The 22,484-nt window shown below is 37.1% G+C and overlaps 1 protein-coding gene and 1 long non-coding RNA gene across 4 annotated transcripts in view; one reads left to right on the forward strand and one right to left on the reverse strand.

Annotated features, from left to right (window-relative positions):
• LOC122176822 overlaps window positions 1-16,749 on the reverse strand; it is a 30,587-nt gene extending 13,838 nt beyond the window's left edge. For both annotated transcript variants that reach the window (XR_006177849.1, XR_006177848.1), the window contains exon 1: window positions 16,658-16,749. This is a non-coding gene — a long non-coding RNA (uncharacterized LOC122176822). The remainder of the gene's footprint in view (window positions 1-16,657) is intronic.
• Window positions 1-21,442, forward strand: part of GLT1D1 (glycosyltransferase 1 domain containing 1) — a 41,532-nt gene extending 20,090 nt beyond the window's left edge. Inside the window, exons 7-13 of one of the 2 annotated variants that reach the window (XR_006177847.1) lie at window positions 3,687-3,782; window positions 4,822-4,871; window positions 4,958-5,001; window positions 5,247-5,367; window positions 11,505-11,603; window positions 12,963-13,075; window positions 19,709-19,795. Coding sequence is in view for 1 of the 2 variants with exons in the window: in XM_042865737.1 (XP_042721671.1) it covers window positions 3,687-3,782; window positions 4,822-4,871; window positions 4,958-5,001; window positions 5,247-5,367; window positions 11,505-11,603; window positions 19,709-19,855 (557 nt within the window). In the remaining variant the exon portion in view is untranslated. Of the gene's footprint in view, window positions 1-3,686; window positions 3,783-4,821; window positions 4,872-4,957; window positions 5,002-5,246; window positions 5,368-11,504; window positions 11,604-12,962; window positions 13,076-19,708 lie in introns of both variants that reach the window. The other variant, XM_042865737.1, reaches the window with a different exon arrangement.
• Window positions 21,443-22,484: the final 1,042 nt, after the last annotated feature.

A 22,484-nucleotide genomic window follows, 5' to 3' on the forward strand; every position in this document is an offset into this window, starting at 1 on the left:
ACACTGGCATCAGATTATTCAGTGTTTGTTGCTTGCTTGTTTGTTTTAATGACTGTTTCAACTCATCAGTCTTGTCTCTGCTTCCAGTGCTAGTGGCACACTAAAATTTCCACTTAATGTTGCACATGGAGGCAGGTTTTTGGCTATACCCTTACACTTACTGCAGACCAATTAGGAGTTTCATTTGAATTGCTTTTCTAGGGATTTGGAATTTCGAGGTGTTTAAAATGTTTAAAATTCTCCTAATGTGGAGCAATCAGTACAAAACTGTATTACCATCAAAGCACAAAAATTGTGGAATTAGGATTTTTTTTCATAGTCTCGGCAGCAGATTTGAGAGTAATATTTGAATGGTGTTGGTGTGCAAGCTGCGCTGTTTGCAGGGACTGCTGTTAAAATATTTATTGGTAAAATATACAACAGAAGATTTTAAAAGACAATTTGCAGTCTTGTTGCAGTGTTTGTCTTAGTGTATGAGAGACTGTAAACAACAGTAGCCAAACCAAAAAGCCAAGGCAAGTATAAATTTCAACACAGACTTCAACAAGACAATCATTTCAGTTTATTTAGTAACTCAATACTTTCTTAGGGAACTACTGCAGCATGGGTCAGGCTGGAGGTCAGACTACATGCTCAAAATATTATTGTCTGTCCTTATAATCTGGAAATCTTTTACCTCATAATTGGTTCTGAATCAAGATGCTTGTCTTTGGAGAGACAATGAAAGTTCAAGTTTTTGCTGAAAGGTAGATCACAGAAAATGACAGCCTAAGTACATGCAAAAATGGAGTCTGATCTCTAGGATCAAGGTCTCTAAGCTCAAGGATGGGATATAGCTACTTAAGATCACAGAGAGGCTTGATGTCCTCATACCTTGATGAAAGGCTCCTTTTGATCTCTGTGGAATGTGGTTGAAGCTGTAAACCCTAATAAACACTCTTGTAAACACTTAGAAGTCATGTGATTAGAAGCAGATAACTAACAAAGTCTAATGAGATTTTAATGAGACTCTTACTAATGAGCCCAACAGATGTGTTGAAAACATGGTATAAAAGTAAGGAGACGACTTTTGAATAAGAAAAATACTTTAATTTTCTGTATTTGAGCAGGTGGTGAGGTCCTCTTAGGACTGTGAGGAGTCAGGAGTTAGATTCAGTGATATTGTATGATTCTAAAATATGTCACTTAAGATACAATGTTCTCAATTGCATTTTTACCCCTCAGCAAGTTAGTGCTTGATATTATTAGGCCTGCAGCATTACAATAAGATTAAAGATTTGCAGTATTTTTTTTCTTACCATACATCTATGATTTCTACATGTTTTCCTGATAGCACCTCGAGGCATGGAGTTAAATGAATCTGCTCCTTCAGAATCAATTTAGATAACATCTCTACTTATTCTTTACTTTCTTAGAAAAGTGATGTCCTTACTCATGCTTCAGAAATGATTCTAGTTTCATGTTATCCATTTGCCTGTATTCATCTTTTTTTTTGCTGGCATCTAAGGAAAGATTTTTTTTTTTTAAGTGCCAAATGCCAACTGTTATAGTGTATCTTAGTACTAAAGTTACTATTTTTCCTAAAAACAGTTGATGTGACAAAGATGCACAATTTCAGATAAGGAACAAACCAGGAACCAATGAAATCATAAATAATAAACTCCCTTCCATTACCAAGATATTTCCCACTGGATACTTTTAATACAATTCATTCTGTCTCATAACTGAATACCTCCAGTTAATTGTGCCATATTGGTGTATTTCCATTTTAGAAGGGAGTCAAAAAGGATTGTTGTATCTTATTACAGATTAAGCAGCCTATCTGGGAAAGGCAGAATGATAGCAAAATCTCAGATACTCAGTATCTTGTTTAAGCTCAAGTAAAAAGAAAAAACTTCTTTTGAATACCTTTTTTCACCCAGCTGATGGCTGTAGTTAGTAAAGGCAGCTGTTGCAGTTATTTTATTTCCCTTATTAGAGTTCTTATGAGGACAAAACATACTTAAATGATTGCTTTCTTGTACAAATAGTTATATTTTTTCCTCACACTAGGCTGGCATAGCTTGAGAAAACAACATGTGGGAGAAAAAAACTGATGCAGGCATCATCTTGACATGTAAATCCAATAATTTTCAGTGAATGAGGAAAAAGCTAACAGGGTGCTACTTAAGCTTGATTTTAAGCAGACAGAGAATGAGTAAAGTCTACAGTACTAAACAGTGGCTGTGATGTGCTGGTAGTATAGTCTTCTCAGGAATGTCTTTATATTCCTAAGTGGATTGAGTTGGTGAATGTCTGCCTGTAAAAATGAATTAGGTGATGAGAAAGATCTACAGCATTCAATAAAGTAAAACTACAGCGGGCTCTCACTTCACTAAATCGAATAGCAGAGGCAAATCCTTGCTCAAATAGCTCTTATTGGACAGCCTTTAACAGACTGTGCAGGATCCAATCTCAGGGTGGTGTGTCTACAGTCTGCAATTTGAGAAGAAACATTCCACAGTAGAGATGGAGGTCATGGTAAAGTTGCACAAAGTGCAATCTGCCTGTTTATTCAAAATAATAGTGGTCAAATAAGTGGCTATTTCCTTTATTAGATATTACGTTAAGTAATTTCACTAGTTAAATAATTAAACTGATAGTCATTAGATTCTCAAGAGAACTATCTTTAAATGCCATGGGACTCAAATGTAAAAATCCAAATTTGAAAGCAATTGGTGTCAGCAGTCTCAGTTTTGCTGACAAGTTCTAGTTGTTTGTTTTGTTGAGTTTGTCATGAATCGAGACCAGTGCTGCATGTCTTGAAAACAAACAGTATTAATGGACCATTGCACCAGAATGGCTTTTTCAGTCCAAATGTTTGTGTATATTATAAATTACAAATTATTTCTTGGTCCAATAACCAGTAAAATATTACTTACCTTGTCTGCTGCAGCCACTCTTGACAGCTCAAGCTGCTAAACTTAAATGGAACTGACTCAATAATGAGCCCTGCGACAGGGAGCACACAAAAATCCCTGAACTGGATTTTAATTTTAAAAGCAATAGCAGTTGATTATTCACCATACTTCTGACTTTTTCCCCCAGTAGACAGAGTTTTGATGCAAGGCTCACATGAATCCCAGCGCTTGACATGAGATATTCAAGAATGTTTTTTTCTTTTTGTGGGTTATTGCTGTAGATTTTCATGAAGGATTTTTTGATGCTGAACACCAACAGGTTGAAATATTTTCCAGACTTATTTTATATTTGTATTTCTTAACAACAGTGTTAAAATAAATGCTTTGTGACAATTGAACTTCTGGTTAAATATGCTGTGGCACTGCTGGCATGCTAGGGCTAGATAACTATTGACCTTTACCTGATCTTTCATAGCAACCTGTGTCTGCCCAGGCCTTACAATACTCTTGAAACAGGTGTTGAATCGTTATATGGATGCCAAGTTACTCCTTTCATGGGTAGAAAAAAATGGGAAACACAGTGACTTGTATAATGGCCAAAGCTGATTTCTGGTGTTGAAAAATCTGATCACCAGTTTTTTTAATTCATCCAAAGCCTATCCTTTTGCTGTCCCTGGAACTGAACTCACGTGCATTGTAGAATGATATGCATGATTATGTTCTCCACTGCACTGATTTAATTTTCTTTTATCTCCATTCAGATTGTTTTTAAATGTTTTGTTGCAGACATTCCTGCAGATAAAGAGGATTTATATATATTTCTCCTTATATGCGGACTTAGAAGAGTCAAAGACCCTCTGTATTTAGTAGATGTATTCTCAGGTAGGTACCTTGCTTGGTTCCCAGAATTAGATGCATTAATTTAATGTTTATGAGCTGTTTCATTCATGCCCAGCATTTCATAATATAACTATATCTAAAGAATGCTCATGTAACCACTGATCAGTTGAATGCATTGTTTCTCTACTGTGTCTTTTTCAGCCTGCTGGGAATAACAGAGTGTTAAAATCAAAGCATTATTTGATGCTTTTACTTCTTAGGAAGACTGTTTTGCTGTTACAATATAGATTAATGGAAGACAGAAGAAGGGTTTGTCTACTTCAAAATAACTTTATCTTACTGTCCTGTGGATGTTACACTGATCTGATGTGTATTAAGTAATATTATAAATGTTACAAGCAAATCTTATCCCCCATTGTTATAAAGTTCTCTTGCATTCACATAGATGAATGTTTTTTCATATTCTCAGCTTGTATCTGAAAAGGTTCAAATATTCTAAGCTGAAAATATAGCCTCAGGTATTCCATTTACTTTGTTAGGCCTTCAATGCCTAATCAATCAACCAATACATGTGGTTGATTAATGCCAAAAAGCTGATTCTGTTATAGAGTTCTATTCTAGTCATCGAAGAATGGCAGATTACTCTTGAGTACATAATAACTCAGTGTTAGTTGTAATGGTTGCAGTTGCTTACAAAACAGGTAAACTTCAAATCATTTTGTCTTAGTGGCCAGGGTCACTGCATCCTAAAAAGCATTGCTCTCTAAAGATGATTTAAAATTACAATCTGAGTTTAGTTAAATAACTCTTGAATCACAAGGCATTTCATGAAGCAGAAATGCTAACTGCAAACTTTCAGATATGCCAATCTTTTGAATACAGATGAGTAATCTGAGGGCAGAGCATGAAATCAGATACATATTCAGTCCTCTATGTAGAAATATGTTATTTAACAAGCTAAACTTTGCTCTTGCAGCTATTTACATTGGTTTTAGAGGAAAAGGAATATTTTCTGTGTTTTAAAATGGTATTAAAAATGAAGAATTTTGATTAATAAAAAGATCTTCCTCTTCCATTTTAGATTGGCACAGAAAGGACCCCACTGTTCACCTGGGCATTATTGGACCTGCAGTAAGTTGATGTAATTATTATCATGAGGGAGGGGGAAGGGAAAGTGGAAGGGGAAGCTTTAATCAGACCTCTCTTTCCTTGTATAGGTCGATCCACTTCTAACACATGAGATGAAGGAGAAAATCAAAAGGTAAAACACATTTGACATAATTTTCTCACAATGGGTATTCTGTAAATTTTAGACCTTTGTAGACCTTTTCACATTTTATCTTCTTTTCTATCTTATTTAATCACGCATGCAAGCGATTGTTAACAGCAGAACCATGTCTGAACTGCTCAGATTACCTTCTATCACTGCTCTGTTTTAGCAAGAAAACTTAGACCACATTAACACATTCATAGGAGGTCTCCTATTTGTATGCATCTTACTCCTAGGGCACCTGGAGTACATTTATTACAGGAGATGCCACAGGATGATCTTCATGCTGCTATGAGAAGGTGCTTTGCTGTAGTGAACAGCTCCATTTCAGAGGGGATGTCTGCTGCAATTCTGGAGGTAATTGCATCTTAGCAATGAGGTTTTTCACTGAGGTTACAGTGAATCTGACATTGCATTTTCTCACTAGAAATGCATGTCAACATTTTACATCTATGTTTCAAAGCCAGTGAAGACATAACAAAACTATTTCTTCTTGCAAGTGTTAGTTATGGTATTCATAGGTTAATCTGACAAAATTCTATGCTTTCCCCATTTTTTTCTTAAAGGAGAGAGTATAATTTTATCACTCTTGTTAAATTAACAACACAGACACGACATGAGAGTTGTTCTGATCTTCTGAGGTTGTCATTATTCTTAATTCAACATCCACTTCCTGATAATGTTACTAAAATAGACTCTCATTTATTTTTACATCCTTTCAAAAAGCAATCTAAGACCTGTATTTTTTATTTCATTCAAATGAATTCCATGCTCTCTTTTTATTTTTTTCCTATAAATATTGAAAGTTAATAACCAGATCTATTTCATATATAGAGTGGGACTAACTTAGTGCCAGATACTTACCAGAAAAAAGAAAAGTGTTCTTAAAAGGGAAATTCTTTGGGCTGATGTTTTTTACTCTCTTTTTTTGGTGGCTGATGAACATTGGTTCATTATGATCTCAGAAAATCTCAGAAATTATTATATAATCTGTAGTAATGAATTACCTATTACTGTTTCTAATGAGTAATCATATGTTGCATCTTCAGCATGCATCTTAACGTTCATCAGATGTAAGAAGGAAGCGAGCACGCTACAAATTGTAAATGCTGGTTAGATAGCAAATTTCTTTCTCTTTTCAAAAAAGAAGTTGCAGGGGTAGAAGAATGTGCTTCTTCACAGCAACAACGCTGTCTACATAAACAAAAAATACTACAAATAATGTATTTTCCAAGTTTATCAGTGTGGCTGATAAAAACATGTAGTAGTAGTTATGTAGTGTAGTACTTATGTTCAGTAGTTGAGATGAAATGAAGTGCTACCAACACAGTGCACAGCCCCCACCCAGTCCCTGACTCAGAGAAGTAAACTTAAGTACCTGTCACCTCCTCCAACCAGCTGCATGTTCCCTTCAGGAGCACTAAGAACAGCCGACCAAAAAAATCAATCTGATTACTTCCTGAGAATGTCAGTGAGTTAAAGAGGAGGAAAAAAAAGCAAAACAAAGACTGTTAAATGAGAAGGCATCTGCAACAGAAGTGCAAGTGTGCTTGGCCTAGAACTGATGAGACTATGAGAATAGTTTTCCCATCACATGTGAGCAGTTTAAAGCTAAGGAAAGAGCCTTTCTCAGGATAGGGAGTGTATGTACAACATCTTAGCAAATACCTGGTAACTTAAAGTGAAATGATAAGGCCAGTTTACTTCAGAAGTAAATGATGTAAAGGATGTTGAGCCTGCTTCGTGGACTACTGATTTTCGGTCTCTTTTGAAGTGCAATTCTAACAAGTTTTGAATCTGATAAATTAACAAGGAAAGTTTTTATTTACGCTCTTCCCTGAGTGGCTGAACTATTCAATTAACCCTTCAGGGCTATTAGATTGTCAAATATCACCTCTACTGGAAAGCTACTCTTAAGTTCCCACTGCACAATGTTGATTAATTTATCACCAATTCAAGATGCAAATCTCTGTCCATTGAAAAAAACAAAAACAAAAAAAAAAAAAAAAACCACCTCTAAGAACTCGTTTTTCTCACTGAAAATCTCTACACAGGCAGAAGAGTTGATCATTCCTACACTTCTGACTTTGCTGTTGTTGGTTTGCATCAGAAAAAAAACCCAACATCTTTTACAATGTAAAATTGGGAGGAAGCTCAAGCTATGTTGCCGTTTTAGAGTTGTTCCCGTCACCTCTAAAAGCAAAATTGGTTTTTAGTTACTTCTTAAGAAACTACCTGAAGCTTGCCCACTCAGTACCTCAGACTTGCTTGAAGGCTTCTTCTGAAGCAATAAAGATTTGGGTACTGTGCATCTGTTTACTACACAGTTGTAGAGTGGGATTTGATGACCTGCTTATAAATTACCCTGCTGTAAAAATCTCTCCCTCTCAGAGGAAGTGTCATTCTAATAAAGTGAAGTCTCTGCCCGAGATGGTCAGCAGTAGGAAGAGCCATCTGCTAAGATCTTGTTAAATTAACAAGGCAGAAAATGATGCATAAAAATCTTTCAGTCCTACGCTGGTTGTAACATCTTGCTTGAATTTGGAAATGCAGCTTTCATTCTCTTGAAAGCTCAAAATTGAACTAGATCATGAATTTGTAAACACTGAGCACACTCCTAGCTTGCTTTCAGTATGAGATAAGCATATAATAGATAAATATATAACGATCTCAATTTCAAACCTGCCTTAGGTATGAAAGAACTAGAAACCATTGCTAATTACCTTGTCATTTACTACTGATATATTGGTGATTTTGCTCTAACTGACCTGTTTTCTGTCTGGCATTTGCAGCAGAGAAAACAATGTGAAAGCAAACATTTAGCATACATCCCAAACTCAGAAAGCTAAAGAGTTCTGCATGTTCCCATGCAAACACTACTGCTGGAAAATTTCGTCTGTTTTTATACAGTTGGAAAGCAAAATGTTTTGAATCCAGCCCCATTTAATCATTTAATTCTTTTTTATGCTTTCAGTTATACTACAACTGTTCTAAAAATCATTAGATTGCCACGCATACTAGATTTACACATACACACGTAAAAGCCAATTTAAAGAAAGTAAACATTGGAATGAAAGATAGCCAGTCTGCTCTACCATAGGGCATAATTCATTCTTAAACATGTGAAGAAAAAGATCTTGCAGAGCACTGGAATTGAAGAGGGGCCATAGGTCAGGGGGGAAGAAAATAAGGGTCAATCCAAAAGACAGAATTGAAAATAAAACCTGTATTTATATTGTTGCCCCACACTATTGGTTAGAAATGCTTACTGTGCAGCTTGATTCCTAAGCTTGAATCTCCATCCTGTACTCTTTTGAAATAGCATTAAAGCACATTTGCATTCAGGTTAATGTAACAAAACAGATGGCCAGTGGACTAACATGTTACTTCATGCTATTATTCGTGGAACCTGGGTCAGTAAATTATACATGTTCTCAACAATGCAAATGATTATTTTTACTGCTTAAAAATGGGCTAAGTATCTAAATTACACTCTAATCCACTTCATGCAGTAATTATTTACAGCACAACCCATTTGTTTAAGGCTAGCTAGTGCAAAGGCAGCCCCTCATCTTATGTATTTAGCCATCTGTTCTGTCTTTCAGTAGCTATAACTCACTGGTACCTATGTGTTTTGGGACCTGAAGTTTTCTGGTGTAGCAGTTACTGCCCTACAAGTGTTTGAGACAGAACAAATGTATTTCCCTTTACAGTACAGAAATTATAGAAAGCTAAATACAGACTTAGTGACCAACTTCAGTGAGTTATCAACTAAGTAACATTCAGAAACAAGTAAATGAACAGACTTTGTAAAGGTAAAAAAATAAAAGCAAAAAAATGTATTCTAGACTCCAGGCTGAGCTATAGCGATGCTATGCTGGCTTGTAAGGAGATCACAGCCCAGGACAGACCTGAATCAAGGCACCATATTTGTATTCGACCAGTGCAGGCACAGTTTCCACTACTCCCTGGGCTCAAATACAAACTCCTCTGCTTTGTAGGTAACTATCCTGGGGATAAGTGGCTGGTCTTGGGGTTTGTGTTTTGTCTGTTTTCTTCCTTTATCTTTAACGTGATTTCTCTTGAATGAACAACTGCTTGTTTGGAAAGTAGCCAGATCTGAAATACTCCTGTGGTTTTGTTTTTATAAAGGGAGAGATGCAAAGAGGTGAGGAGAGGGCCTTAGGCAAGTGACAGTGAATGCCAACATGCTTCAAAACCATTATCAAGCTCTTGATTTTCAAGCGCAATATTTTTGCTCCCTGTTCAACAAACATTTTTGAGTGATACCAACAACAGCCAGCACACAGAACACAAGGGCATTTCAGCCTGTCAGTGGGAATGGCTTAAAGTCTGCTGAATCAGAAAGAAGCTGATGCTTGTGTGGTAACCCCAAGTAAGGTCTGCAGTTGAGTAAATAAAGCCAAAAGCAATCCAAACCTGTCAGACACTGCATCTCCCATCTCCTGGGTGAAATTTGGCATTCAATAAACTTTGTTGTACTGATTACATACAGTAATTGTATACATTTTTAAAACCTATCTTTGGAAAACATACATATCTATTTTCTTTAACAGTAAGTCGGAGGAAACGACAAAATAATTTGTCTAAATTACTACAAAAATAATGACTAAAAACTGTATTTCTCCTCACCAAATAATTTTCAGTAAGAGGCAGTATCACAATAGACTGTTACATTCAGAAATCTGGTTTGTAGTTTTTAATACTCCCCATTTGTCTCATTAATCTATTTGTCTGAATCACCTCCAGTTGACACAGTAGTTTCTGGTATGAAGCGTAGAACAGGTTATGTCATTAAGGGTTGTTATTATTTCTAAACCTCACTGCAGCAAAGCAGATGGCTGTGCCATAAGCACCGTTGAATTTCTACGTCCAGTGTAAATTCATCTGTAGAGGTGATTTAAGCACAGTTTCTCATGGATACTTTAAGCTATTAACACATTCAGTAAGTTGCAGCATTCCTTCACTGTTCAAAACATAATTGGTTCTGTACAGTATCAGACGAGGTATCAAGGTTTTTTTGCCTCCAGTTTTATCTGAACTATAAAAAAATAAAAAGCAAATGACATGTTCTCTTGTTTTGTTCCTTGGGGTTTTATTTTCCTGCTACACAGACTGAAGGAAGATTGCTCCCCATCCGGGAGTGTAATAGCAGTAATTAAAACTACATTCACTCAGAAGTGACACGGAATCAGTATGGAACACGGAACAGATTAAAGATTTGGAGGAGTGAATTTCTCTCTCATTTAACACTGTGATACTTACTCAATATGAGTTTTTCTAGGTTTACAGTCAGTACCTCAAGATTTCCAAATTCATTGATAGCAATTGAAGTTTCAGATAGGGTACGCATGAGTAACAGCACTGAGTGGCCAGGTTTGCACACTGGGTTCTTCAAAATCTAAGCCATATTTTTTGAAGTTGCCTGGCCTGAGGTCTCTTGGAAATGGTTTGCTGTCTTTGGACAGATGCTGAGCTACATCTCTGCTCCTGATTCTGCAGGCAGCCTGAAGTGCTGCCATGTTGAAACCCTAATAATGAATATACACACATGAACATGCATGTATATAAGATGTGAATTAATAAAGAAGCAAAAAAAAAAAAAACAAGTGGTATAATCTAATTCTGCTACTTCTAATGAATTCCTTGATCAGTGAGGAATTGCGAACCAATAGCTTTGTAGGTAATATGTTTTGAAAGAGTGATGTGTTCTGAAAGCATAATCTTTTCTCCACCCTGCATGGTACGGTTCGGTTGGAAGCTCTGTGTCACTGCACGCCTTCCTGCATTCCCCGAATGCTCAGAGGACAAGCCTGGCTTTAATGACAGTGGCCAGCAAAAGCAAAGTTCCTTCAAAAGTCTTATATGACCAATAGAAATCAGAACTGAAGAAAGGAGCCAAGCGATTTCCACTGTTACCAATTCTGATGCTGCCCAAATCTCTCCAGTTCTGCACATGCTGTAGAAAGTCTGAGATAAAATGCATTTTATGGAACAAAAGAGCAAATACTTTATGTTGAAGAGAGCTGGCTTTTGGTGCTATAAACTAAATCTCTCTGTGTGTGATAATGGTGGGAGTTACAGTGACAACCTTTGATCTGAACATTAATTTTATCCTCTTAAAACCTTCCACATATTGGGAACTTCCAGTAGGAAACAATCCACGTATTTTGAGAAGGAAAGGAATAAAGGATAAAACAGCTATTAATTGACCTTCTGGATTGGTTGCTTTTGAAATTACAAGACTAATACAAAGTTACAAGATAATAAACTTGTAGACTGATAGAAATAGAAAATATTTGAGAGGAGTTACATAAAGGAGATCACCTTCGACATGATATCTTTCAGCTATAATGCTGAAGAAATGGGAAAGAACTTGAATTGCTTCTGCTTTTCATTTTAAAATTGTCATCAACATCTCAAAATAGCTGTATTCTAATAAACTATTATTTCCTTTCTCCATTTTCCACTAGGCAATGGACTTGGATATTCCAGTGCTTGCAAGGAACATTCCTGGAAATGCAGCAATAATAAAACATAAAGATACAGGACTGCTATTTTCAGATCCCCAGGTAACAAAACAATAAGAAAACTAGTTTTCTTTCCCTTTCAAAAGGTAGGTTCACTTTCTGTTACATGCTAATGTCTCTCCAGGAACTCAACTTCTTCACTGAACAGTTTTCCTCAGTTCCCTCTAAAACTCTAGGTGTTAAATCGCCTGACTGGAAGCTCTGCTGTTGTCTCACATTCACTTTGCAATTCGCTGAACTTTTACTAGGTGTCAGCCTTGCTGAATGTTTGTCTAGCCTGTGCTGCTGTAGAGCCTGCCAAATGAATGGGGCTCAGTTCTCATCAACTTAAGCACTTCAGTTTTGAAGGTTCCATAAGAAAGCCTTGGAATAAACGTTATGCATCTGTCGTCTTTCCTTTTGAGCACTAACTTAAATATGAACTTGTATTACACAACCCAAAGCTAACTGAAAGAAGTATGAGCCTGAAGTCTTAGATAATACATTATCTATAATGTCCAGCAGTAAGTGTTAATATAAAGCATTATTAAGTCAAAGATATTGCTTAGTCAGAAAATAATTAATGACTAAAATCGAGCAAAGTTTCAGAATAGAGTTTCTATGAAACTTCTCCAGTGGGAAGAGAGAGGGTTTTTTTGTTTTGTTTTTGCATTGTGGCTTTGCTGTTATATATTTATATAGATGTATAGAAAAAAAAGTGTGTTTCAGACACAACTTCCTATACTCAGTTCATTCATTTTTCTTATAGAGTTCCTCTACAGAAGAAATACCAGAGAGGTTATGATAGCTACTTTGAAAGTCCCCATTCATAAATATTACACAGAGAATTCTTTTGGTTCTTTTTTCCCCTTTTCTAAGGACTAACATTGACATTTGGTTAAAGGAATATTTCTGCTTAGTTTAGTATACTTTCTTAAATCATTTCATGCTCCCATCATATGTAAACCATCATACAAAGAAATCTCATATTTAGTTTCCAAATTAGTTATGAACCTATTTTGCAAGAACTCACTCATTTTAGAATTTGAGACCCAAACCAATAATATAAACATGGTAGCAATTAGGGAAGAAAGCATTAAAAAAAAAAATGGTTATTATTCCATAAAACAGAATGCCCTAGATACTAACTATTAGCTAAATTTTTAGTGTTTTACCCAACTCAGGATCAAATACGGTTTACTGGAACAGTGTATCTGATAATTTTGTGAAGTACAAGGTGTATGATATTAACCACTTTGTGGAGTGTGTGATTAATGTATCCTATTAAGTGGTGTTTCAGGCAGGTGAGTTCTGTTAGTTCCATTATACTTAAAGACATGGAAACATTCATGCAGGTTATGTTTTTTCTTTTTTTCTTTTTTTTTTTTTCCTTTTTTTTCCTGGAATATTCAATGTTTCCAGTGGTTTCTACAGCAAAGTTTCTGGAATGTTTTTTGCTGGGGAAGCATGCTCTCTTCTTGAAATACCCTTTCAAAATGGGATGCTTTCAGGATAATGGAGGCTGAGATGTAAAGGTACTTGTAAAATTATTTATACATTTATTCCCTGCAAACAGCTCTTTGCCTTCCATATGCTTCTTCAAAACTTCAAGGATAAATCATCATGTTGAACATGCACAGAGATGGCTCTACTGATATTAATTCTGATTCATTCTGGTGTTTCCCTCTACATTCTGCTTGTATCTGGCATAGAATTCAGATACATTATTCATACCAGACCCAATTAGCTTCATCATACATTCTCATATGAAGCTTCTTCTGTGATCTCAAAGCATCTTACGTTCCAAGTTTTATTTGGAATTCAAGATCAATTAAAATATGCTATATATTTCCTTAGTTAGAGAAAGGCACAGTTTTAAGCACAGTAGTTCCAATGATATCTATGACTGGTTTCACTTCATTTTATAAAAGCCTTTTTATAATATTATTGGTGTCAAATAATGTGGAAAACATCAACGTTTGCTGATGGGCCAGAGGACTTTTTGTTTGCAGGATAACATTTTAATCCCACTGCAAAGTTGAAGAACTTTCTCCTTGCACAGACATGCACAAAATGCCAATCATTTTCACTCATGGTTCTAAAGATAAAGTAACCATTTCATTTTGTAGCTTCTTGTCTCTCCAAACCATAACAAATACAGTTTTAAAATCACTATTTACTGTCTATCAGAAGTCAAGAGCTACATTAGATCAAAAAATGTGATTCAGTCAGAACACTTTCAGTTTCAAGGCATTTCTCTTTGTTTTAATCTTGGAAATAAAAACAATGTCCACAGCACCTCGAATGTTGCCTTTAAAGATTCAGCGTGACAACAGAGATGGAAAAACATTCTCTTTTTTGTTATTCTGATTACTCTGACACCTTCGATATCTGCTAGAATATTCTTCTACAACTTCAGTGACATTAGTCTTCCTTGTTCTTACATTAGTTCTATCAGAAACAAATCAACCAAAACTGTTTGGAAACTGTCAGCTTTCCCAAGTATTTGCCATGTTCTTCCTGGTAATTATAGCTACTCTCATAGACAGCAGTTAAAGAAACTTGCTCTTCCACAAGAAATTCCTTTCATACGTTCATTTCCTTTTCAATACATCATTCGTTCTTAAGAAAACAGGGACAATGAGGAAAAAAAACAAAACAAAACACCAAAACAACTAGGAACACATAAAACTCAGTTTGCTCCCCCTTTTCCCCATCCTGATGTCCATATGTCCTCTTATCTCCACCTCTGGGGCAATTTGTTAAACTGCTCTGTCCTCCCTTCTCCTGCAGCTTCCCTTTTCAGACTGCACTGGAAAAAACAGGTTTTATTTACATACACAAGAACTGTCTCTCTTCAGCTGCTCAACTCTACCCATTCCTCCACGAGGAAAAAGAAAAAAAGGTTCTTGAAGTAGAGGTTTTGTCATCTCAGGAGGGTGCCAAATCTCAACTTCATCCTACTCAAATTCCTAGACTATTTCATTCTTCTGTCCTTTTGTCTCTGTCCTGCAAATTGAAGTGTTTATTTCATCTCACACAGAGACAGGCCTTTACAGACACTGCCATGTCTGTTTTGTCACGCAGCCTTGTCCTTTAGTCACAGGATGAAAGGTTGGTCTAAAGGGATACACTACAAACTGTCAAAATCTGTGCTCAGCAAAGTCAAACAAAAGAAGGTAAAATGCTGCTCTGCACACAAAACCCACTCTTCTCTTTTGGCCCAAAGCTAAAAACAGACCTCAATCCAGAAACAAACAAACAAGAAAACCCCACAACCATGTAGGATACTCAAAGTAGATGTGAATGGCTGCAGTCCTTCACGCTGTGACTGACTTGCAGTGTGTTACACTTCAAAGAAAGTGGTTTAAAAGGATTGGGGAAAGATTAGTATGGTGTCCATGGCTGGGAAAATCTGTCCCTGTCTTGAACAACCTGGGCCATCAAAGACTTAAGAAAAAGGTTGAAGAAAACTTCAGTGCTTAAGTTCAGCAGATTCTCTTTCCTTGTGATGTATGTATAGGTCAGGAGTATAAAACATTGCTTAATTTCAAGTTGTTACTGATCTGGGTAGGAGAGGCTTCACAATGTGGCTAGTTTAAAAGTCACTGTGTCTGGTCTGTGGACTGCTCTATCCACTGAAAGCTGAATTAGAGGGATATACACTGATTCTTATACAATGGACATCACTTTCAATTGTGATCATTTGGTATTCTTCATTTATACTTGGGAAGTGAACTTTCACATCTTACAGGCAAGTAGAAATATTTTGGGCTGAATTGTAGTCACCATTAACTATTTGCATATATGCTGAGGCTTCGTGTCTGAATATAAAGTCTTGCCAATCACTGAAGATAATATGGAGATGGAAATAGCAGTTAAACTAAAGGTGAAAGCTATGAAACATTTTGTCCTTGATACTACATCATCTGCACACCTTACTTTTAAATCATGGCTTGATCCAGCCATTACTTGAATTTGCAAGTTTATGGAATATTTGACACTGAGTTAATGGGATCTGAAAGAAAAAATGATAAGGAAGAGAGAACAGCCAGCTACTTTGGGGCAATAAATAATGCAAAACCACATTAAATGAGAAAACACAAAGAATTATTCTGCACCCTAAGGTTCAAAATTATACGTCCAGCATCTGTGAAAACTTACCAAAGGAGCCAAATAAACAGAAGTAGGTAAACAAACTTCAAAGCCAGAAAGAGAGGAGCCAAACACTAACTGAGTTTGAGTGCATGCAGGACCTGGAAGGACTACTGTTAGCAGAGAAAACTTTTGAAGTTGCGAGAGGGAAATACAGCTCAGCTGGCTACTGGCAGCAACACACTGAGTGCACATGGCTTTCCTCTGCCAAACGTGGGTCAGTGCCATTCCTACCAGGACATCAAGCCAGAACATAGCTGAAGTTTTTAAGCCCTTTGAACCTTGGTACTGAATAGTTTAATTTGTGACGGCGTGCAGTGCCAGCAATTACTGCTTATGCTCCCTCAGCAATACTGACCTGTTGCTCTATGAAATACACAGACATGCCAGGTAACTTCTCGGCTTTGCCTGCCATAAGGTAGATCTGTCACTATTCTGAGTTTACATACAGCTGGCATTTACCTTCCCTGGGGTGATTCTCTGATGTTTAAGAATCATGTTCTTTTATCTGCTGAAGCTGATACAAAATGGTTTAATTGCAGACTTACTTTCATTCTATAAATAATAAATAAATCATACATTTTACTTTCATCACCATAGCATCAGTATGATTCCTGTAGTAATTGAAAGAACATTCATTCTCTTTTCTCAGTTCATTTTCTAGCTTTGTTTTTTAGATAGATACTGGTATTTCTGGGCTTCTGCAAAAAAAAATCTCACTGAACTTTGTTTAGGTATTAGATAAGTTGGTATTGTCTTTAAAAATGATTGGCCAGTTTACCAGGAGAAAAACATAACATGAATGTCACTGCTGAAAAATGCCTGTGAAGCATTACTCATAAAGAAGACCGTAACACAGTGAAAAGCAGAGCAGCAAGGTCACAGACTGCAGCAAGTGAGGATCCGCTCAAATGCAACAGCTGCTGGCACAGAAATAAAATTAAACAAACAAATCTGCTTACCTTCAGAAAGCCTTAGGAATGCAAGGATCTCCACTGAGATGCCTTTACCTGGGCTGCCAACCCTTAAATGAGGTCTGGGAAGGGGGTGGATCCTGGCTCTACTCCTTCCAATCACACAGGTGCATTGCACTGCATACACCTGAGCTTCTTTGGGTTGGCCCTGCCTTCCCACCAGCTGCTCCATCACTGCTTCAGGTCATGTGTCAGAATTTCCATTACACAGCACATGTAATATACTTCTGGATATACATAAGATGATCTTCCCCCTATTTTGTTTATGGCTAACTGCTGAGGTTCAAATTTACACTGTGTTTTCCTGTGACATCTACAGTAATTTTACTCCTATATGCAAACAAAAGGCTTATTAGATATCTTGTTATCCCTCAAGCATTAAGTTAGTGTATGTATCACCTCTCTCATGGTAGCCTTAGAAGTGTGTATCACCATGTTTGATAATGGAAAAGTAACATGAATTTTGCTCCTTCACCAAACGTGAAACATACTTCACATCTACAATAAAATAATAGTGCACAAATGTTCATGTGAATATCAATTGCACAAATACAGCATAACTGCTGATTAAGGCATGGTACCATGCCTTAAGTAGTTCACACATCACAGGCTTTTCCAATTAAAGAAAGGGTGACACCTGAAAAATGAAGTTAATGCTGACCTGAGCTCAGTAGCCAAAACTGAAAACAAGCTAAGCCAGATGCTTTGGGAATATGAGGCAAAACCTAGATAAGTCATAGCAAATCTTCCCATTGGCTTCCAGTCAGAGAACGCCTAGCTGATGGTCGCATTTGAGTAGCAGAAGTAAGGATAAAGCTGAGAAATCCTCATTCCCAGCCTCCCAGTATTTTTCCATTTGTTGTTACTCTCTATTGCAGCTTCTCAACTTTCATGCTTTGGACTCAGTTTGTCATTTTTCTTGAAATTATCGCCAGCTCTTAGTATTGTAACTGTGAATAAGGATCTCATTTCTTCTATCATTTACATGTTTCCAAGTTTTTGTCCTCTATAGCCACGTTTTAAAAGAATGCTAATAGGACTACCTGTCAAGAAATATTACTTTACTGCTTCTGTTCTTAGGTAATTTACATAAATTATTTTTAAACATTACTTTAAATAAAATCCTCCACAGGAGCATAAAATTAAAGTTGGAATGTAGTTCAGTGTGAAGAGTATTTATTACCATGATTATACAGGCAATTGGATGAAACCAGCATAAGTCACGTAAGACTTTCCCACCTTCCCTGTTCTGTATTCTTGGCAGATATGGAGGAAGGAAAAGAACAAATCTCCAGAGTTGGAGTCCTTGGTTGTATCTGCAGTGTCGGATAGATGTGGCCTCAGGTTACTCACTAGACCAGACCTACTTATCAGAAAACACCTGAGTACAGGGTAGTTGTGGATGGAAAGCAGGCTGGATGAAGCATGTACGTGGCCCTCAGGGCTATTCCAGAGGCAGTGGTTGGGAAGGCAGTAGAGAGCCTGAAGTTTGGCTGGAGTCCTGCAAATGCAGGGAGGAGAGCATGTGGTGTGCTGGGCACAGGTGAAGTGTGTGTGGGGAGAAATGTGCTGAGATCTCTGGGCAGGGAGAGTAGGTTTTGCATCCATTAGCCATGCAAGCTGAAAAGCATCTGTGCAAAGATTACAGCCTGGTGCTGATTTTTCTGTTAAATTTGAGGTTATTGTTAAAATTCATATGTGAAAGTAATCTGTCTAGTATCTACAGTTAGTTACACATCTTTCCAACAGAACCAACCTGTGCACCTCTTGTTTAAATTTCATGTCAGAGTTGTATAGATTGATAGTTTGTCTTGTCAGTGAGAATCAGGGCAGTGATTATAACATGTTTGATGTGATTTCATGTACCACTGTCTCCCACGGGTCCCACTATAGTTATGTATTATGCATAGCCATAACTTGCATTACAGCAACAGCATCGATTCTGTGGTAGCCAAATATTTTATATCTAAATATTTGTTTAAATACATTGGGCACCTAGGTTTCCAAGTATAGTTTACTAGTTCACCTAGTGTAGATATAGATGCTGGGCTTATTTGTGATATTTCCTTTCACTGCTGACAGTTTGTATGAACTGTATCTCCTTCTCCCATCCCTTCTTGTCCCCCTTGTCCTTATACACTTATCTGCACTATCAATTATGTACCAATGTAGGATCTTAATTTTCCTCTGGCACAATAGCTATCTTCATTTCTGAGCTGAACCAAGACAATATTCTGCAAAGATCAGAGTCCATTTGCAATCAAGCTGAAGTATCAGAAGTTGTCTCTCGATAGAATATTAGACCAGCTGCTCAGATTAGTTCAGACATCAAATCTCCTTTCACACACCTGAAGTTCACAAATTCTCTTCCCTAGAAGTAAATTAGAGTGGCAGATGAGCAGAAAAAGGAATTGTTATAATCTGCCAGTTCTAGTATTTTGCCAAATATAGGAAATTTGTATACAGCTTTTTTTTGTAGAGCATGTTGAGCTTACACTGGATCTACAACTGTCCATCTGCAACAGCTTTGTAAGAGCTTGTTGCCACATGCCTGCTCTTACCTTCATACTGTCACAGTCTTTATGTAGTGAGTTTTCCAGTCTCACTACAAAATTAACTAATGATGTTACAATAGCAATGAAGTTTAAGATCAGATACTCTGATGCCAGCTGTGCTCCACGCAAGGGAGCAGGTGAATGTTTAATTAATTTATAGCTGGCCTGGCTTCGTAACACTTGTGTAAGCAAATGCTTTTTGTGGCATTAAATTTTGCTGTATGTGTATTTGTCTTAACGCTCCTGGGATTTATCTTTGGTTTTAAATGACTTGGTGGGCTGAATAAAAGATATAATTATTTATTAATCATTGTTTATAAATAAACTATGATATCTGACCTTGAAAAAAATGACTTTAAACAGCCTTCCAATATTGGCACACAGATGAAGAGTTTTACTGTAGCTAAGATACAGGCACGGGTTATTTCAGTATCGTAAGAACTTCAAGGAACTTTTAATTTATTATTTTCTTTATCTTTTTTAGGAGTTTGTTGTGCTGTCCAAGAGTTTGATGGATGACCCCATTATGAAAAGAGAAATTGTAACAAGGGCCAAAGACTACGTGAAGAAATATCACTCATGGGAATGTGAGAGAAAAGCCTATCAGAATCTTGTCCTAAGACTCCGGTGAACTGCCAGACCCAGCAGTCTGTGTAGAGCACTTTCATGATGGAAATGTAATTAGATTTGGGTTTCTCTGGGTTTCTTTTTGGAAGAGATAGTAAGATATGCATTATTATTCTATTCAAATGCAGCAACATCACAGGAGTTGCCTGCTACTTCAAACTATCAAATTTATCTAATTCAGCACACTGTCTCTAGTGCACCAATTCATCACAGACCAGTATCAGTTTGTAAGATCACATAGGAGAAATATATTCCTTGAACAGACACATATTTTTTGTGTAAAGTCCTCAGAAGGAGGATGATTTCTTGTATACAGTGCAGCACTTCACCACCAAGAGCTTATGTCAGATGTTGTGATCTTGTTGCATCCTAACAAAATGCAGTATAGAATCATTGAAGCATAGAATGGCTTGGGTTGGAAGGGAACATAAAGATCATCCAGTTCCAACCCCCTGCTGTGGGTAGGGTTGCCAACGACCAGATGAGGCTTCCAGGTCCCCATCCAGCCTGGTCCTGGACACTACCAGGGATGGGACATCCCCAGCTTCTCTGGTCAGCCTGTACCAGTTCACCAATTTCCTCATAAGAAATCTCCACCTAATATCTTATCTAAGCCTCCCTTCTTTTAGTTTAAAGTCATTCCTCCAGAAGCAGTTTTTCTTTCCACTTATACCAATCTGAATATGGTTGGGTACGTGTGACATGCACAATTCAAGTACATAAAGCCATGACTAAATATACAGAGTACAAGATTATTAAGATGAAAGCTTCCTTCAGACTAAAAGACAGATGTATCTATTGATATAGTTATCAATGTATACATCAATTAGCAATGTTGATGCTTAGGGAAAACAAAAAATATAGGAAATGGTTTTTACTGCCCTACAGGTACCTGGATTCCTTTCAGCTAAGCTGGTATGGATGAACAGTCACATGTCTGCATTTTCTCTTGAGTCCTGATTGTAGCCATGTGGGTTGGCACAGCACCCAAGGGCCATACATGGTTTCTCATTCCAGAATTGCATGGTACTGCCCTCGGCAGCAAGATGTGCTCACAGGCAGAGATGCTTTGTTACATAAACTACCTCTTAATTTGCCAGTTACTTTGGTACCTTGGTTATTTATCTATTTGCTAAAAGATTTATGAGAGCTATAAAAAGAAATGAAGGGGGGAAAAAAAAGTATTTTTCAGTTTACCATGTATTTTGGAACTGTTCATTCTCATTTGTGGTTCTCAGGATATATTTTAACGTACTGCAGTAGGCTATTTTAAAAGGAGACTTATCTACACTTGAAGTCCATGCTAATCATTTTGGCTAGCACAGTGATTATGGACATATCTTTGATTCCATAACTGGTCATCAAAGAACTTGTATTCATAGAAGAAAGAGTGTCATACTTTCAATTCTTACTGACAAACTGTGTGCTTTGTACAGATTTGATCCCGTCCCCTTGACTGTGATTTCTGTTGATTTGAATGGCTATTCCGTCTGACTTTTCTTTGTAATAATGGAGTTCTGTCTTTTAAGCTTTCCTCTGTATTTTGGATGTTTTGCAACCACTGGGAGAGTAAACAAAAAAGGAATTTGAATGTTCTGTGTTGACTTCTCTAAAACATTTCACCCTTTCACTTGTAATGCGCTCAGCATTGCCTTCGATAACGTGGGACATCACAATCCCCAAGGGCAAAAGCAGCCTAATCTCAAATCAGAGAATAGCTACACACCCTTTTAAGCACATTTCTCTGAAATCTTTGTTGTGCCCTTTGACATACTGGGATGTGAGCGCGCCTGCACTCATTCTCAGCTTAGAATGCATCTACCACTGAACAGCTTCTCATTCTGCCTCTGCATCTTACTTTGGACCTCTCTGTTAGCAGGATTAGCAGGGCCTCTTGTAGATTTGCAGTCTGTCTTTTAGGCACAGCAAGCTCTGTGTTAAGGGAGGAACCCCTCTGACACTGATTTCAGCATGATGAATGTGGTAGGGGACACTGATAGACAATAGCAATAAATGGTCTTTTTAATCTAACTGAGCATACTGCAGGCTGTGCTGGTCCTCCTAAAACACCTCACGTTTCCTCTGCCCATGTGTCTCTGATACTCCACTTATTTGGCATTAATCCATTGGCCTTCCCCACTCCTGTGGCATCTATCATCTCCTGAGAAATACAGATTATTAACAAATAAACAAATACGTAACGTGCGATAGAAATTAGCTATACTTCAAAGCATTGAGCTAATGGTAATAAATGATTGGAAACAGTCACAATTAGAAAGCTTTTCCCAAAGTGTAGAATGTTTATCAGCAAGCTTCAAGGAACTAAATAGATTGAACTGGAATTTGTGTTATTTCCAGCAAAACAAAACATGTGCAAGTGAGAAATTCTGCTATACCCTCAGAATGTAATTAACATATGATTTTTCAGGCTGTATTTAATCTATAAATATGAAAAGTGCATCTGGGAAATAGTGTGCTCATTTGCATGTGATAACCATACCAGAAGCACAAACAAACCCTCTGCAATATATGCATTAAAAAATAAAAAAAAAAGGAAGAAAACCAAAACAGTGGTGAGCTCAGCCCTCAGGACTGCTTTACAGCCATCAGACAAAGCAGCACTCATCAATCAA

This window comes from Lagopus leucura, unplaced genomic scaffold (genome assembly GCF_019238085.1).
Source record: "Lagopus leucura isolate 7727_CA_CO unplaced genomic scaffold, USGS_WTPT01 Super-Scaffold_806, whole genome shotgun sequence".
NCBI classification, from domain to species: Eukaryota; Metazoa; Chordata; class Aves; order Galliformes; family Phasianidae; genus Lagopus; species Lagopus leucura.